Source organism: Microtus ochrogaster, chromosome 4 (genome assembly GCF_000317375.1).
Source record: "Microtus ochrogaster isolate Prairie Vole_2 chromosome 4, MicOch1.0, whole genome shotgun sequence".
NCBI classification, from domain to species: Eukaryota; Metazoa; Chordata; class Mammalia; order Rodentia; family Cricetidae; genus Microtus; species Microtus ochrogaster.
Genome location: NC_022011.1, coordinates 17,248,571 through 17,266,198, shown reverse-complemented (window position 1 = coordinate 17,266,198; position 17,628 = coordinate 17,248,571). Strand labels below are relative to the sequence as shown.

The 17,628-nt window shown below is 49.0% G+C and overlaps 1 protein-coding gene across 1 annotated transcript in view; it reads left to right on the top strand.

Annotated features, from left to right (window-relative positions):
* Vac14 (Vac14, PIKFYVE complex component) overlaps positions 1-17,628 on the top strand; it is a 112,229-nt gene that overhangs the window by 49,872 nt on the left and 44,729 nt on the right. The window contains exon 13 of the mRNA XM_005345677.2: positions 9,378-9,534. Within this exon, the coding sequence (XP_005345734.1) occupies positions 9,378-9,534 (157 nt within the window). The remainder of the gene's footprint in view (positions 1-9,377; positions 9,535-17,628) is intronic.

The window sequence follows — 17,628 nt, the reverse complement described above, 5'->3', positions numbered from 1 at the left end:
TTCAACCATTAGACTTCAAAGCCCTGAAGCACTGTCCACACCAGGCTATGTCAGAATCCTCTGCAGTTTCAGAGCTGGCTACTTGGGCCTTGTCCCACATCCCCTCCACTGTACCCTCAGCCTGGGTCTGGTTGCCTGGGTGGCGCTGGCATTTTTCACAGACTCCCAGGAGACATGGTGCATATATCTGATTGGGAGCTACAACTGTGGATCAGAATGAGATTTGTGGAAGCAGGGACCCCAGCTCTCAACTCCTATGCCTCTCCATGTAGTCTGGAGGCAGTAGCCAGACCATGACTGTGGTCACCCCATGCACCATACACTGTTCCTGGCATCTTTAGAAGTCAAGTGTTCTTCCAGATTGCATGTTTTTTTTCCCTCCTCTGGAAAACTGAAAGTGGCAGTTTCCTGTGGGTTCACAAGATGCTAGGCCAGTAGAAGGCCACTCTCCACAGTAACAGTTCAGACAACTCTCTGGCTTTGTCACAGGCCTGGTCCCCAACACTCACCTTCATCCACCCAGCTGCCTCACAAGAGGGCTCTGGGGTTTTTTCCGTTTCACCTGAGAGGAAACTAGTTTCAAAGAGCCCAGAGAAGTTGAGGAATTTATTTGGTCCAGATTTGTAGTTGGTTTCCTGAATCTCTCTGAAGCCAATATATGATCTCTCCTTTCCTCTCCTCTACTCCACTCCCTCTCTTCCCTTCCTTCCTTCCTTCCTTCCTTCCTTCCTTCCCTCTATCTATCTATCTATCTCGCCTCTCTCCCTGTTCTCCTCCCTTCCTTCTCCCTCTCCGTTCCTCTTTCTACTGTCTCTGTCCCCAGTATACGTTCTTCCGCACATTAAGACTGAGCCAGAACCTCTCTGCCTTTATGTCCATCCATTCATAGCCCTTATCACTCTTTATAATGGAAGGTTAGCTCTGAGCTATAAGAGAAGTCTGTCCAACCTATAGCTGCTGCTCAGAAACATTTCACAAGAAGGTTAACAACCACGTTGGCTGCAGAATGTGCTGGTCCCACCCAGCCCTGTCCATATCTCAGGCCAGGTGCTGTGGGAAGCTTACCAATAAACCAGGGTTAAGCAGAACTCTGGGGAGAATCAGAACCCCTCCCCTCTGCTGGTTACCACAATGCAGGAGCTCATCACTTGATGACAAAGCTCTAGGGCATGCATGTGTACCACTGTCCTGCTGCACTGAGTTCCCTAACAATCTCAGAGAATTTCCACCCCTAAGAACCAGGATCTCAGGTCAGTACAAGTGAGAATGGCTGGATCAGCAGGAAGGAAGACCTGTGGGGTTAGAGGGTAGGTTCAGCAGTCCACTCTCTCAGTGATCCTACCCTAGGCTGCCCCTTCTTCTGTCCTGTACCCCAAGAGGGGCAACCACCAGCATCATCTGCACTAACCTACACAACTAATCGGTGGGACTGACAGTAGCATAGGTACTGACTGGCCTTAGTATAGACAGTCCAGGTCTAGACGCTAGGAAAGATCTCCGAAGTCCATTTGGAAAAATAAAAAAAGCTGCCTAAATTCCCCTAGGATGTGTACTCAGTCAGCCAACGTTGACTGTGAGCTGTGTGTGTGTACAGATGCAAGTTACTTTGCTTTGCCAAGACACTAAAAAGCAACCTGAGTAGTTTTCTAATAGGACAGGAAATGTGTTCACACCTAGACAGAACTTACCCACCTGAATTCCAAACTTTTTTTCTTGGGGCAGTGCTCATCTTGTTGCAGAGGGCAGGGTTCTCATGGTACCGTGTGACCCCAGCTTTGCTCAGAATGCCAGCCTGCCTGCTGCTTTCTGCAGCTCCTGTTTACCTTGTGTCTAGGGCGGAGGCCTCCAGCCCTACTGCCAGCTGGTGTGGGTGCATTTCCCACTGCTCTTGGCCTTCAGTCTGGCTTCCTAGGGTGAATTCTCTGGCTGATTCCCTGAGCCCCAGGGCAGCAAGAGCCAAGTCATATGTGGCCAGGGATGGAGGAGGCCTGGCCACTGAGCTATACCCTTATAACAAAAGGAACTAGTTCCTATGTGGGCAGAAACAGAAAGCCCAATGTTCCTGTGAAAGCCAGGCCTTGGTGCCTCTGTCTTCCTGTCAGCCTTGCTTCAGAGCATGAGGGACAACCTGACCTGGCCCACATCACATGTGAGACACTACGATCAGCTGTTCTAGACAGAGTCTTCAGATATTCCTTGGCACTGGCTTACACTAGCCAGAGTGCAGTGTCCAGAGTCAGGAGCTGCATCCATCTCTCTTGCCAGTACAAAGTGTGCCTCTTGGGAACATTCTTAGAGCTTCTTCCCGGCCAGCACTGAAGAGAGCACAGTTTGGGATTTTCCCGTTAGACCAGCAAAAGATGGGAAAAAAGCAACACAGTCTAGAAGAGAGTTGCCCTTGGCTACTAGAAAATGAGGGTGACAGATGACAGTGTCCATGTTTATCCTATGTGGAAAATGCCGTTTGCTACTATAAAGTTGTCTTCAACAAAGGGGATCATCTTAGGAATCCCTGGTTTCTCTTCTCTGCTGCCTACCCCATGGGAAATACAAAGCCCCTTTCCTGCAGCTCCTGAGACTTCCCTCAGAGACAGTATTCACTGTCTTCAATCTTGACCCTTGCACCCCACCAAGGAGTCAAGGCAGCACATTGCACTCTAGAACCAGGGACCAGCTGATGGCCCTCCCCACCCCCTTCCACTGCCATGGTAACAGCAGGAGCTCCTGCTCCTGTAGAATATTGCTTTCTTGTAACCTCCCTCCCCCTCCCCTCTTCTTTCTCTCACACAAAAAGAAAGCACAAGTGTTTTATATTCATTTTGCAAAAATGCTGTGTAGCGCATACTAATTGGTGTGGCTTCCTCCTGCTTTCTTTGAGCTAGTCCCCATCCTCAGAGCCAGGACTCTAGGCCAACCATGGGCATGGACCCAGGCAGCCTGCTCACTGGCAGGAGAACTGGATCTGGGTTTCTGGGGGTGGAGCAAAACTGGCCACATGTCTGTGGCTCTGGGGCCTTTCCTTCTGGCCTTGTGAGGTCCTTGAGCAAGGATCTCTTGTCTCCCAGCTTCCTACCCACACTCCAAGGATTGCAGGGTCTCCAGGGAAGTATAGAACACCACAACCCAGGCTGGGCACAGAGACTCAAAGCCAATTCTAACAGGAAGTGTGGACCTCTACTGTCTCTGCTGTCTCTCCCAGAGCCCCTATTGACAAGACCTTTCTCTGCCATAGCACTCTTCCCTGGGCCAGATCTTTATTTTGATTGTTGCTTCAAAGGCCAAAATCCAAGTTGGGATTATGAGTCAGCTGAGAAACAGCTAGCCCCGGGATTTGATCACAAGAGCTAATGTCAGAGAGCTACTATATATTCCCACAGTAACTCCCCAGTATCCACTGTAAGTCATTCCTTGCCGTCCATTCAAGCAGCCCCTTCCCTTCTTCAGTTCTGTTCTATTTAAGGGGCGGGAAGGGTTAGTTCATTGTGTGTGCACCTGTGCATGTATGGTGTCCCAGGCAGGGCTATGGGCTTTTTGCCAGTCTCTAGGACCAGAAACAAATAATTTGCTTTGTAAGCACAGGAGGAGTGGCGGGGATCACCAGCGGAACCTGTAGACAACATTTCCGGCTTGAATTGTGCAATTGAAGTGTAATTTGCATTCATTTGCCGTTTGATGTTAAGCTTTCTAAAATAAGAGAGTTCTGAATGCAAAATGTGCAGCCTTTCTGGCTCTGCTCTCCTGTCCAGTGGCAGGAGGCAATAATGCAGAGATGGATGGTGTACAGTCTCATGAAAAGCACTGTGTGAACACTGTTATTCCCACCCCATCACCAAGCCAAGGCCATTAACATCTTGGTGTTGGGATTAAAAGTCTTGTAATAAGAGTGGTAAATCAGAATCTTTGAGCCTGCTTTCTGTGCTTTGTACATGAAGTCCCCTTGTTCCTTGGTATGCATAAAGGGTTGATGCAGAGACCCTTTGGATTCTAGAATCTGAAAATGTTCATATCCCTTCTATAAAATGGGCCAGTATTTTCATATAACCTGCATAGTCTGTTCCATGCACTTTAAGTCATCTCTAGGTGGCATATTATACCCAATACAATTAAATGCTTTGGCAATACTATTATACTTCATTGTGTAGGAAATAGATAAGAAAAAATGTAGTAATATGAGCAGCTGGCTGCTTCCCGCCACCTGGCTAGCTTTACCCGAAATAATTACACGGACACTGTATTCTTTTAATCACTGCTTGGCCCATTTCTATCTAGCCTCTTCTAGGCTAACTCTCGCACCTGGACTAGCCCATCTCTAATAATCTTCTGTAGCCCACAAGGTGGCTTACCAGGGAGATTCTAGCCTATGTCCATCCTGGGTCGGAGCTTCATCGCATGTGCCTCAGATGCCCGCAAGAGTGGAGCATCTGCCCCCGAGAGGAGAGCTGTCGAGTCTGACCTCACTTCCTCTTCCTCCCAGCATTCTGTTCTGTTTACTCCTCCCACCTATGTTTTAACCTATCAGGGCAAGCAGCTTCTTTATTTAATTAACCAATGACCTTCCTCCATCAAAAAAAACCTTCATATTACTGTATTTATGTACATCACAGTAATATTTTTAGTCCACAGTTGGTTGAATTCTTGGGCGTAGAGGACCAGCTGGTCTCACAGCCTTCAGGGCAGCTTTGCATGGTCAAGTCTCCATTTGTACAGGGAAATAGAGATGCTATTACCTGCAAAATGGAGCCCATATTCCTTTGTGTGGATCATAAGCTTGTGACAGTCCACTCTAGCCTGCCTCCTGAGCTTGTTTCTAGCTACACACACCTTCCAGTCCTCACATCCCTCTCTGGAACTAAAGCACCACAAGCGTTGTTTCCTGGAATGTGCCGAGTTGTTCTCTGCATCCATAAGCAGCTTATGCTAGTTAAAAGAATACATCAAATGCCCTACATGTGCGCACACACGCACGCCTTTGGATACGTATCCAATTGCTTCCAAAGGCTCCTGGCTCCCCTCAAACTAAGTTGCTGATTCCTGAAGCCCAGAGGCTCTCTTTCAATAAATGTTTAATTTTGCATCCTATAGCCTGTGACTCAAACAGAGCCTATCCTGTCTAGCCCTGTGTCTCCTATAGTCAGAGCAGAACCATAGTAACTACTCAGTAGGCTTTAAGAAGAGGAGAGCTGCATTGGATAGCATTACCTGGTCTAGGGGAGGTGTTGGGAGTCTGGAATATCTGACCACAAAGCCCTGAGTAGTTTTATTAACAAACTGAAGTTTAAGGACCAGAGCTGAGTATGAAACAGACACTCTTTATCTTGAGCTGGTGACGGTACAAATCTCAGATTCTCATGTAAGAGTGTAAGGTGACACAGATGGTGATTGAGTGTTAATTCCAGCCAGAAGCAAGTACAGCTTGCTCCTCTGACCTCTCTGTCTCTTGTAGCCTGGTTCTTGAGCTGCTCCAGGAGACATGACCTTGTTCAGCTCATTCTTCCTGCATGCTACTGGTTCTTCCTAGGCATGTCTTCAGATGGAAAAAAGTACCCTGCAGACATCTAGTAGGTCATGTACCTGGTGTCAGGGATCATGCAAGAGCTGGGGGCATCTGTACCGTCAGCCTTGCTTGCCCATACTTCTCTCACTCAGAACATTTGACCTCCCGGATTTTTTTGCTCAGAGGGCAAGTGTCCCTGTTCACCTGCACAGAGAGATCCCTGAGGGGCAGCATGACTTGTAGAAGCAAAGTGCATGAAGGAGACCAGGGTGACCTCCTCCTCTTCCTCATCTGTCCTGAGTCTGAACCGATTGTCAGATCATAAGACATTAGAATGAACTGCTCTTTGGGCAGTGGTGAAAGAAAGCCAATTCTCTAAAGTGCTGCCGGACTGGGAATTAGTGTGCTAATTTGAAATTTTGGTTTAGTTTTTACATTTTACATACAGTTCATATCCAAAACTGAGCAGTTTTTAAAATGTTTTACAAGGGTTTTAGCCATCACTACTGCCTAATTCCAGGACATTTCATCCCCCAAGAAAGCAACTGTATCCATTAGCAGTCTCAACCCTAACTACTGGCAACCACAAATGTACCTTCATCTTTTCAGATTTGTCTCTTCTAGACATTTTATGTAATCATGGTAGTTTGTAGCCTTGGATATCTACCTTCTTTGACTTAGCAAGTGTTTATGAGACTCTTCATATTGCTACCTAGGCCAATATCTTTTTTTTTAATTTGTGTATGGTATGTACACATGCCACAATCAAGGATGACTTTCAGGAGTCAGTTACCTTCTTTCTATCTTACTGAGCCAAGATCTCTGTTGTTTCTACTGATACACAACATATGTCAGGCTGTCTCTGTCTCCCATCTCACTACAGGAGCACTGGGATTACAAATGTGCCCTACAGCTTATCAGGTTTGTACAGCAAGAGCTTTTACTCACTGAGTCAAGCCCCCTTCCTCATTTCTTTTTATGACCAGATCATTTTTCTGTGGAATGTGTATACCACATTCTATTTATCAGAAGAGAGACCTTTCTGTTGTTCAACTGGGATGAATGTTCACATAGAAGTTTCTGTGTGAATATATGTTGCAATTCTCTTGGAGTGGGAGTACCCCTATGAAAACTCTGTTTAATTATTGTAGAACTTATCTTGACTTGATTCTTGCCCTGCTGTTTAGTTTTGGTTGAGTCACCCCCATGCTGTCCCCCCACTCCAAGTCCCTGATCTAGTTTCCCATCCCTGACCTTTGGGAAGGTCCTTGCTTGTGAAATGGAGTTCCAGAGAATGGTGGGGGCTAGGATCTGCTTCTCTTTCAAAACTTCATAACCATGCCATCTGCTTTCCCACCACACCCTCTTCCCTCTGTGTCTTCCTTTCCTGGAGCCGAGATCCTGCTGGAGACTCTTCCTTTCAGGAAACAGAGCCCTAGGGCTACAACTCAAACCCACCTAGGATCCTCTAGTTCTTGGGCTGACATGGTGCTACCTTTTGTTCCTGCCATATGACAGGGCTGTGTAGGGGCCATGTCACTGCGGAGCCCTTTCCCACATTTCAGCAAATAGAACCTATTCCAAGAGCAACTAAAACCCAAATTCCAGTGCACAAAAGGACAGGCAAACCATAAGCTCCTGGCAAGAGCCATTGCTTTATTGATTCTTATGCCCACAGCCATAGGCAAGGGTGGCTCTGACTCCCTCCTTACAGCCAAGTGTCTTATGCAGCTTGGATAAAAGCAAGAACTCATACAGGCTTAAAGAAGGTCTCAGGGCCTGTGTTGGGGGAACAGTAGAGGTGGCATCTGAGTGAGTGACACCATGACCAACCTAGAGGAGGCCAAGGTACAGGTGTTAAGGTCATGTGCCAAATATGTGATATAGCTTAGAGAAGACCAAGAGGCCGGAAAAGGTCAGCAGGCAAAGGGATCCTCAACAATGGTACAGGAAAGCTAGTCAAGCAGAAGACTGACAAGCAGAAAAGTGTCAAGAAAAGTGACAGTCACGTAGCGTCAGGTGGGCACTTTCACATTTCAGAGACCTTTCCAGAGTTATACACAAACATGCCTGTCATGGCATGTGTATGTAAATGAAGATCAGAGGACAACTTGTGCTAACTGGTTCTTTCCTTCCACCATGTGAGTTCTGGGAATTGATCTCAGATCAGCAGGTTTGATGGCAAATGGTTTTACCTGCTAAGTCATCATGCCTGCTCTCTTTACCTTTTTGAACAGAGTCTCCTGCTGAACCTGGAGCTCACCATTTTAGCTAGACTGGCTGGCCAGCAAGCCCCCTAGATTTGACCATCTCCTCCACTCAAGCACTGTGGTTACAGACATGTGCCACTGTGCCTGACTTTTCAATTGGATGCTGGAGATCCAAACTCAGGTCCTCTTGCTTGCAGGGTAAACATTTTACCCACTGAGCCATTTCCCCAAACCCAAATTGGTCCTACCTTTCCCTCCTAAGTGCTAGGCTCACTGGTGTGCACTACACTTCATACCCTTTGGTGGTGAACAGCTCCTGGTGAGCCTTGTCATCTTGAAGGAAAGCAGCTTGTTGTCTGCAGTGTGCTGTGTTGCTGAGTTCCAGTGTTCATAGGTTGGGTGTATAGACTGTGATATTTTCAAATTACAGTGTGTATATTAGGACATAACCCCATCTTCAGTTGAAGAGCATTTGTGCTTACAGGGATTTGTAGCCATCATCACTGTCTGATTCCAGAACATTTCATCATCCCAAAAGGACCCACATTTTAGCCTTATCTTGACCTGTGTTATCAAATTCCACCCAGCTAACCTCTCAGGGCCCACCCACAGAGCTCTGCAGCTTTTCCCCTAGTCCCCTTCCCTACTATGGTTCTTTTTTCCCCTTCCTCCTCCCACACCATCTAATGATTAATTCTTGGTCTGGGTTCAAGGTAGCACAATGAAGGCACAGCTGTCCCTATCTTCAGCCGCTTTGCTGAGATGTGCTGGAGGTCAGAGTTAGTTCTAAGGATGTACCTGTGGTGAGGCAGAGGCAGGCCTTCTTGAGAACTGATGAGTTGGGAGCAGAAAGACTTGGCAAGATCTGCAGTGGGAGGAGCTCCATGTTGGGGGAGTATAAAACACAGGTCTTAGGACCCATGACCATACACAAAGGGGCATGCCCTGGTCTTTCCCTACTGCCCACTGTATAATGCAACAATGGGATGGGCTTTGCCATTGTGCAGCTCTGGTGCCAAGTGAAAATGATGTTGTTTCAGGGTTAGGGGCACCTTAGAGGCAACCCCAGGGGAGAGAGGGCCTATGGCCCAGAGTAACTTGCACGTGTATTCTGCCTCTTCCCTGGAAGAGTCAGTAGGCAAGTTGGCAGCTGAAGAGGCCTTGCCCCCACCCAAAACTGAGTGGAAACACATGGGAGACAGTCCTGTCTGGATGTTAGGAAGTCACCAGAGGCCAGAATCACACCCAAAGTATAGAGGACCCTTTGGGTTCTGTGTGACCTAGTGTCACCTGTTCAGTGACGTCTGTTCTTGCACAGGGAAGTATAGGACCAAGAACCTCATACAATACAGAGACTGTGACATACATCCTATGTATGGTTCATCCTGACGCCCAAGACCTGCATCTCAAGGAGCCCTCTCCAGTCCTGGTTCAGAGTCAAAGAGGTGGGCTGTGGGAAAGATTCTCCAGCCTCATCAGCTTCCTTTCCTAGGCATCGCCATCAGTGTCCTCTTAATCTGCACCTTCACCACATTTTCCCAAGCCCTCTCACAGCAATAGGCAAGCAGCACTTGGTCTACAGGTGTCCCTTCCTGACAAGACACTCCTCATCTCTGCCACATCAGCTCAGCCCATAGTAGGGAGTGTCCTTCATCCTCCGCTTGTCTCCCCAGGTTGTCTTGAAGGATCTGGAGGTGTTGGCAGAAATTGCTTCCTCCCCTGCAGGCCAGACGGATGACCCAGGCGCACCTGATGGCCCTGACCTCCGAGTCAGCCACTCGGAGCTTCATGTACCCACCTCCGGCAGAGCCAACCTGCTAAACCCTCCCAGTAAGTATTTCCCTGAGGGCTCTGTCCTGAGAAGATGCTAGTACTGAATCTTACCTTGCACCAGGAGGTCACTCGTAAGGCTGCTCTGCCAGGTATGAGGGCCGGTAGATTGCTGACCCATGGTCTTCTACCACAAAAGAGAGCACCCTCCTGCTGCCTCCCGGCTCACACTCCAGTAGCCCCCAAAGAGACCCTCACAGCCCTTTTCCCTCATCTTCAGTACTTTTGATGCTTTTGAACCACTGACTAAGCACAAAACCCTCTGAGGCAATTTCTCCACAGGCAGGCAACCAGCCAGGACCTTCAGTCTTGGGTCTCACAGGTGGAAAAAGGCTAGGCAGCCATTTCCTCCTCAACAAAGCTCAGAATAGCTCTCAGCATGGCAGGCAGCCCAGGCAAGAGACAGGATAATTCAAACAGGCTGTTTCCGGGCTGTCCTTGCAAGTGAAGGTAGCCAAGGCATTCCTGGTGCTTGTTCCTCGGGTTCCTTCGGGGTGGCAGGTAGCTCTTGTCCCTGGCCACACTGCTTAGCTCCTCCTCTCCCAGGCAGAGACCACCTCCCTGAGCCACGTGATCCTTAAAAAAGGCCCAAGGACACAGATTGGTAAGAAATTACCCAATGAGTCTTGGATGTTTGCCAGGTCTTTGTCCCTTGAACCCCTCATGCCGTCTAGACACAAGGACCTCATTAGCTTTCCACACACCCATAGCCTTTCAGTAGCATTGTGTTGTCATTCCCCCCACCCCCGCAACTCCATGGTATTCTGGTTCCTAGCCTTGGATCCATATTACACCTGCCCCACCCCAGTAGAAGCCCCTAGCTGTTTGACCAGATCCATGCCCAGTGTCTGAGAAGTTGAGAGTATTTTCAGGCCTTGGTACACCCCTGGATATGCCAAGTCAAATCACAGGCCGTGTACTGAGGACACCCCTCCGTGACAAAGCTATGGATCTCCAGAGCCCTGCAGCAGGAGGCACATGGGAGCCCAAGCTCCAGGCTCTCCCGCTGTATGTTCTGTCTGATGTGCAGAGCGAGGGACTCCAGCAGCAGCCTGGCTTCCTCTCTCCCATTTCCCCAGGATGCCATCACTTCCTCACTCAGGAGACCAGTTTCCCTTGAGCAGTCATAAGCTGTGATCAAGGAAGCAGCTCCCATATCCTGATGCCAGGACCCCCCTGCTGTGGCTCCCACCTCCTGTCCCTCAATGGAAGAATTCATTCTCTACCCTCTCTGTCTTCAAGTCAGTATAATAAGGGCCAGCCACAAATTCGGGGGACAGATGGCAGAAAGCAAGTGTGGTGGTGCAGAACAGGTAATAGGAGCTACACTGATATGGAGGAAAGACTTTTCCTTAGATGGGGGGGGGGGTCCAGTAGGATCCCAGGAGGAAGGAGCCCTGCAATGCTCCTCAGTCCTTCCTCCCTAGGAGATAGCACCCTACCATCTTATCCATCTTCAGGGTGACAGCAGCAGAAGGTTGCATGAGCCTTGGGCAGACTGAGATACCTGGTGCTCCTAGGACCCTCTGTGGTCTCTTGTTTTCTTTACCTCCTTCCTGAGCACAGAGAAGTTGATAGCTGCAATATGGGTTCCTGCTACTGAGAGTATGCGCCAAGAAACTTTTTAGGCACCCAGTCTAGAGTTGGGGTCCTGCAAGGTTCCTGGGGACCATCGGGTATCAAAAGCATGGTGCTGCTTAGAGACAAGAGCTGAGAAAACTTACATGGCAGAGAACTCTGAATCTCAGTCCCTCGCCCCATCAGATTGGGTAGGCCATTAATGAGGCTGAAGTAGTAGGACTTTTACCCTGGTCTGCCAAAGCTCTTGGAATGAATCATATCAGCCAGGGACACTCAGAAGTCATAGAAAAGAACAACAAAACATCCAAGATGGGCAGAAAGTCAGTCTTGGGAAGAATCCCAGAGAAGTGCCGATAGCCAATACTGCAATTTCCTTCACAAACCTGCAATTACTGGTAGCCACAAAGTTAGCCTGAGCCCTTTATGGAACTTGGGGCCATGAGACCCTCCAGACAGATGAAGGTGCGTTCACATCTACATCTCCACAGCTGGCATCAAACTTTACAAATATGTTCATGACTCTGGAGGGTCAAGATCAAATCAGTAAGAAAGGAATGCAGGAAGCCAGTTTGCCCTCTGCGCTCTCCTGGCTCAGCTGCCTTGGGAGGCCCGCTGTAGACGCCGTGGATGTGTGGGGCGGTGTTGAGGTCAGAAAGCATGCAGGAAATGTCCTCATTGCTCTGCTGGCTGCTCTTCCCCAGATTACTTCCTGGGCACTGTGCACACATGCGTATTTGCACATGGACAGAGGCTGCAAGACCAGCCCTTCTTCCTGTCTAGAGTCCTGTCATCTGCCTTTCCATGACACAGATCTGAGAACCTGAGACTACAGTGCTGTGTCCCATAAGAGGAAATCACTCCACCCTCCATGCAGGAACTTTTTTAGAAGGCAATGTCAGGGAATCTCCAGGGAAGCCAACGGCCCCTCCTTCACATTAGCTCTGTACACTCAAGTAGTGCAGATCCCACACAGTGATGGCGAAGAGACCTATCACGTGACTGGGTGAGTGCTGTGTTGCCCTAAATGCAGTACCACAGTAGTTCCCAGGGCACTGGAGACAGAGTTGCCCACATGGGACTTTTCCTTTCAAGTGACCTAGCACAAACTCTCTCCTGCCAGCACAGACAACCAGGTCTGAGTTCCACCTCCTTTGTTCCTGACCAGAAAAGAACTCCCTCCAGAACAGCAGGAGAGCTGCCTAGGCCTCTCAGTAAAGCCATCTCCTAGCCTGGGGCTCCTGGGACTCAGGTTACTGTATACCATCTCTACCCGATTCATAAAATCTGCACATGTATTGTATTGCCAGGCTGTGGAAAAAAGGACAGTAACCAGTCCTCTATGGGACCACCCTGACCCACAGAACAATTAGTAGAAACCAAGATCTATCTCTTTTTCTCCTAAGGCCTGGACAAGCTCTGCTCTCAGGCAGATATCAGGCCTGAGGTGAGCCAGGTACCCTCAGAGTCCAAGCAGTAGTGTGGCAATCTGGGCTAAGGGTCACAGCAGGTCTGATACTTGACCTAACATTTAAGTGTCATGACCTGCCTGCTTGCCATGGGCCCTTCTTTCTTTTCCTATTTTTTCTTTCTTTTTTCTTTTTCTTTCTTTACTTTTTTTCTTCCTTTTTTTTAAAGCAGGGTCTCATGTTCCCCAGGTTGGCTTTAAATTTATCAGGTAACTAAGGATAACTTTGATTTTTAAATCATCCAGCCTCCACCTCCCAGGTGCTGGGATTACAGGTGTGCACCACCACTAGGGAGGAGTAGGGATAGCTTTGTCTTTTCTCAGCAAGCATTCTATTCCCAGCTCCATTGATGGACTAAAAACTGCCCATGGCAACATACTTTGCAGGGCTCATTGGTCTGGTGTCTCCACCTCTAGCTCTGAAAGGGACAAAGGTGAAATGTTCCAATTCCATTTCATTCCCTGCAGACTAGGCCGGTGTGACCAGATGTCAGCAGTATCTTCCTATCATCAGACAACCAAGTCCTGGAAGAAACCCAGGAGCTTTCAGGAACAAGACCATTTCTCCCTGTGGTAACAGTGGTGCCAAGAGCTGCCAGCATTGCCATGCACTTATTGAAACCTGGTCCTGTGTTGAACACTTTACAGGGATGTTCACCTAGATCAGCCCAACTTCATCCAGCAGCTCAGAGAAGAGAGCATGCCTCAGTCCTCTGACTGAGGGTTGTGACAGGCATTTGGACTGGCTATCAATCCCGCACTCAAAGAAGCATAGAGATTCCACCTTTGCTGCCCTTGGAAGCTTTCTTCACCTAAGGGGAAAAGCAGTAGGAGCCTAGTTGTCTGACTAAGAACTGGTCTGGGTGTCCTGTTCCCAGCTGTGGCTCCAGCCTACCAGTTCCCCAAGAAGTAGTTCTTTTCTTCACGGAGCTTCCAGGCTGGCCTCAGGCTCCATAGAACCTCATTTCCTGTCCTGCTGTCTTCTGCTTACTATTCCCACAGTTTATTGTCACAGCTCCCCCAGACCCTGCCCGTTGCTCTTTGGACCTCAAAGCCTATATCTCCTTTCAGCTCTTGGGAGGCAGCAGAAAGATCTGGACCCTGTAGTGGGCTCCTGCTGCAAGACCCACCTCCCCATCTTCTAAACTGGGATGGAGTACTTGGGGGCTTTGGAAGCTCCTCGATAGGCAGGGCTAAGACCAGCACTGTGCTGTGAGGAACTGCCTTGACATCTGTTCTTAGTATCACAGGACCACTCGGATCAGTTCTGGTGACAGCCTCTGCAAGGCTGCCCGCCCCCAGCCCCTCATACTTGTCAGGGTGGATGGTGGAACCCCCCTGCATTCCCTCTTGGCTGTGACCTGTTAAGGCCCCTCCTGCTGCCAAGGAACAAAGGTATAGGTTCCAAATCCTTGATAGCCCAGAGTGATCAGAAATGCAAACATTTGGGTCATCCCTGCTTCTTTTTTGATTTTTATCAGGATCACCAAGTGTCTTGTATGTTCTTGAGATCTCAGGCTACAAGAGCTAGGTTTTGTTCATGTATGAATCCCTAGCAGCAGGTACCCAGCAAGGATGAGGACTCTTTTTAAGAGATGATTGAAATGAAGGATGGCTATGAACAGGTCACCAAAGGTGAGCAGAAGTTCCCCAGACGCGCTGTCCAGGAAGGTGGCAAGCAAGACTTCTTGTTGGTTGGTCTTGCCAATTCTAGTTCTCTCTCTCTGTCTCTCTGTCTCTCTGTCTCTGTCTCTGTCTCTCTCTCTCTCTCTCTCTCTCTCTCTCTCTCTCGCCCTGGCCTTGTCCCAGCCCTTGCTTCAGTAGCAGCCCCTTCCTGATAGCAGATGGCTGTGTGACCCCCCCACCACTCCCCTAAAAGCTAAGAATTACTCCTAAGCCCCTCTGTAACTGATTATCTTGTCTTGTGCTGCGAGCCAAGCAGCTGGAACGCATCCTGGATGTGGGTGAGGCTCCAACTCCTGTCTTAGGTGGTTACCTCCAGGATCAGGTCACCCAGGTGATGCTGGTGTGGTGTCCTTTCATCCATGGAACCAAATAATGGTACTACCTTCAATTCTACAACTTCCTCTGAAAAAAAAAAAAAAAAGACCAAAGCAGCTTGGCCTCCCTTCTTCTAGTCTCTTAGTTCTATAGGAAGTTGCTCCTTCCCTACCAGTCTCCCTTTTGTCCCATACCAGCTTCCCAGTCTTGCTTCTTCTTCCATGAAGTACTTTCTTTTTGTTATTACTGTTTGGTTTTTTGTTTGTTTGTTTCTGTTTTGTTTTGGAGACAAGGTTTCTCTATGTATCCTTGACTGTCTTAGAGTTCCCTATATAGACCAGGATGGCCTGGGAGTCACAGAGAGCCTCCTGCCTCAACATCCCAAGTGCTGGGATTAAAGGCATGTGCCACCACCGCCCAGCTTCATGAAGCACTTTCTTTGCCAAGAGTGGACTGTACCCCTTTCTCTGAGATGGTCACAGACGAGAAGCCAGCTCACTATCTCCATGGCCTGGCTAAATCAGCAACAGGGTCTAGATCTCATCTGTTCCTTTGGCCTCCTGGGTATGTTCTCAGTAGCCACTGTCCCTTGCCCTACTCCCTCAAGTCAGCAAATCCTAAGAGCTACTTGATTGGGCCTCCCCAGATCCCTGGGCCTGACCTCAGCAAGGAAGAAGGTTTAGAGAATGAAGCCGGGGCCTTACAAGTGGAGTCTGAGCTGGGTGGCTAATGTTTTTGCATCTGGTTTTGCTGCACTGTAACTTGGGTTGTGTATTGAGGCCAGAGCTATTTTTATCCTGACATGTGAGGCTCCTTCACGTCATAGCCACAAAACTCAATCCAAAACATCCCAGGGAAGATTGTTTGTGAGGCTTTCTGCAGATTCTCATGTCGCCACATCAGGTTTCACTTAACAACATCTGCAGGACTGGCTCCCCAGCCACCACTCCACTGGCCTGTCTTTGTATACAGAGGACTCCCCACAGCATCTGTCTGCCCCTGAGCAGCCAGTCAGTCACGTGAGCTTCCTTCCAGCACCCCCACAGGCTTCTTGCTTGCCCAAACCAGAAATGTAAGGCAGATCTGTGTGACTGAGGGATTGCACTCTTCCTCACATCCCTGTCCTCTTTGGGTCAGGAAGTGGAGATCCTGCTCCTCTCAGCCCTTCAGGAAGAGCCCTGAGACACATATCCCTTTGTCCTCCTGGCCCGCTGAATCCCACCAAAGCAACTTGTCCACCATTTGAGTGAACCTACAAAAATGCCCTGTTGGTAACTGGGTCTAGTCTGCTAGAACAGCTCTGTCCAGATGCAGATCTGGAGGACATGCCCTAAATCAGACCGAGCCAGGCTCAGCTCTGCCTGTCCTAGGCATGTGCAGCACCAGCCCGTCTTGAGACAGAGCCACTTCAGACTACACAGCCAGATGAGCAAGAGCTGGAGGTGGGCGGAAGAGGCTGGTGGAGGTGTTTGAGCTGTCCCCTGGGAGGTGCAGGCTGCAGTGAGGCGGAAATCTCTGCAGTCACACTCCTGGGGCGAGTTTGTTCTCTCTACCTCTTCTCCTGAGCTCCACAGCCCTGGCCAAGAACTGTTAGGTTTGGGATGGGTCAGGTGATGCAGGAGGACACTGAGTCAGATCACTGGGGACTGAGGAATATATTAGATGTTATTTAAACACAATGAACAAGAGAGGCAGAGGGGGGCAGCAACATGGGAGCTCCAAGGAGAATTCAAGACCCAGTACCAGAGAGAGACAGCCTGGCAGGATCTCAAAAGAAAATCGGTGTTCATGTGGCAGAACAGGGAATCTCTTCTTATGCCTTTTTAGGGTAGGGGAGAAGGTCACAGCAAGAGGCTGCAGCCAAGCTCTCTGATCCCAGACAGGCAGCTGGGAAGCTGTGCAGAGTGGGATGTGGCACCTCTTTGATCTAAGCCCACTCAGGTGAGATGTGATGGCATGGGCAAGTCTGCTAGCTGGGGACCTGTAGGTGTCTCTGAGAGGAGGCCTGGGCTGAGGCTGTATTCCAAAGTCTTACCAGAGCCTTTTCTCGAGTCTCCAGACAGCAGCCTGAAGACTTCTGAGGTCAGAGACAGTTGGGCAAAAGGGAAAAAAACCATGGTGGAGAGAGCTCTCACAGACCCTGACCCTGTCACCAGTGAGCACTGACAGCTCCCCTTTCTTGCCCAAGATTACCAACCCTGAATGGGTGCAGTGGTCTTCCTAGAATGTGGGCTCTAAGGTCAGAAGTCCTCTCCTGATGGTTGTATTTCATATAGGACAATCTGGGGTTCTGGGTGGCTATCCTAAACTGCCACACGTAAGCCTCCTGTCAGCTGAGTTTTTGGAAAGGCACATGGCCTTTTCAAAACCAGTCAGGGAATACTAGGCTTTTTCTTGTGTGTGGTCTTTGAACAATGGGCTCACTTGAAGAGCAGAGCTCATGGGTTTTCCCAGAGGAGACTGCGCATAAAAACTAGTCACTTGTCCCATGCTTTCTATCTCTCCACTAAAGGCCACCTCCATTTAGCCTGGTCACTGAGAGTCCTTTTGGACCAGTGAGAGCTCTTACTAAAAGGAGCAGAGATGTGTCCAGGGAAACCAGGGTAACCCCAAGCCATCTCTCCTGTTGTCTTTGACTAGTCTGTCCACTCACCTTAGGGGCGGGGCACAGATAGCTTCTTTTTGAAGTATCTCAACAGAAATCCATGAGTTTGTTTCAGATCCTAATTCTCCCTGCACTTCCAGCCTGTTCAGCAGGGAATGAGAACAGTCTGCCCCACACGGTTCTCCAGGACAGGAAACATTTGCTGATGTCACACTCACCCCGTTTACTGAACACAGACTTGTGCCATGCCTTGTCCAGTACATTACATGTGTTTTCTCTTGTTAGGGACTCTTTTTTTTTTATATTTATTTATTTACTTATTATGTATACAATATTCTGTTTGTGTGTGTGCCTGCAGGCCAGAAGAGGGCACCAGACCTCATTACAGATGGTTGTGAGCCACCATGTGGTTGCTGGGAATTGAACTCAGGACCTTTGGAAG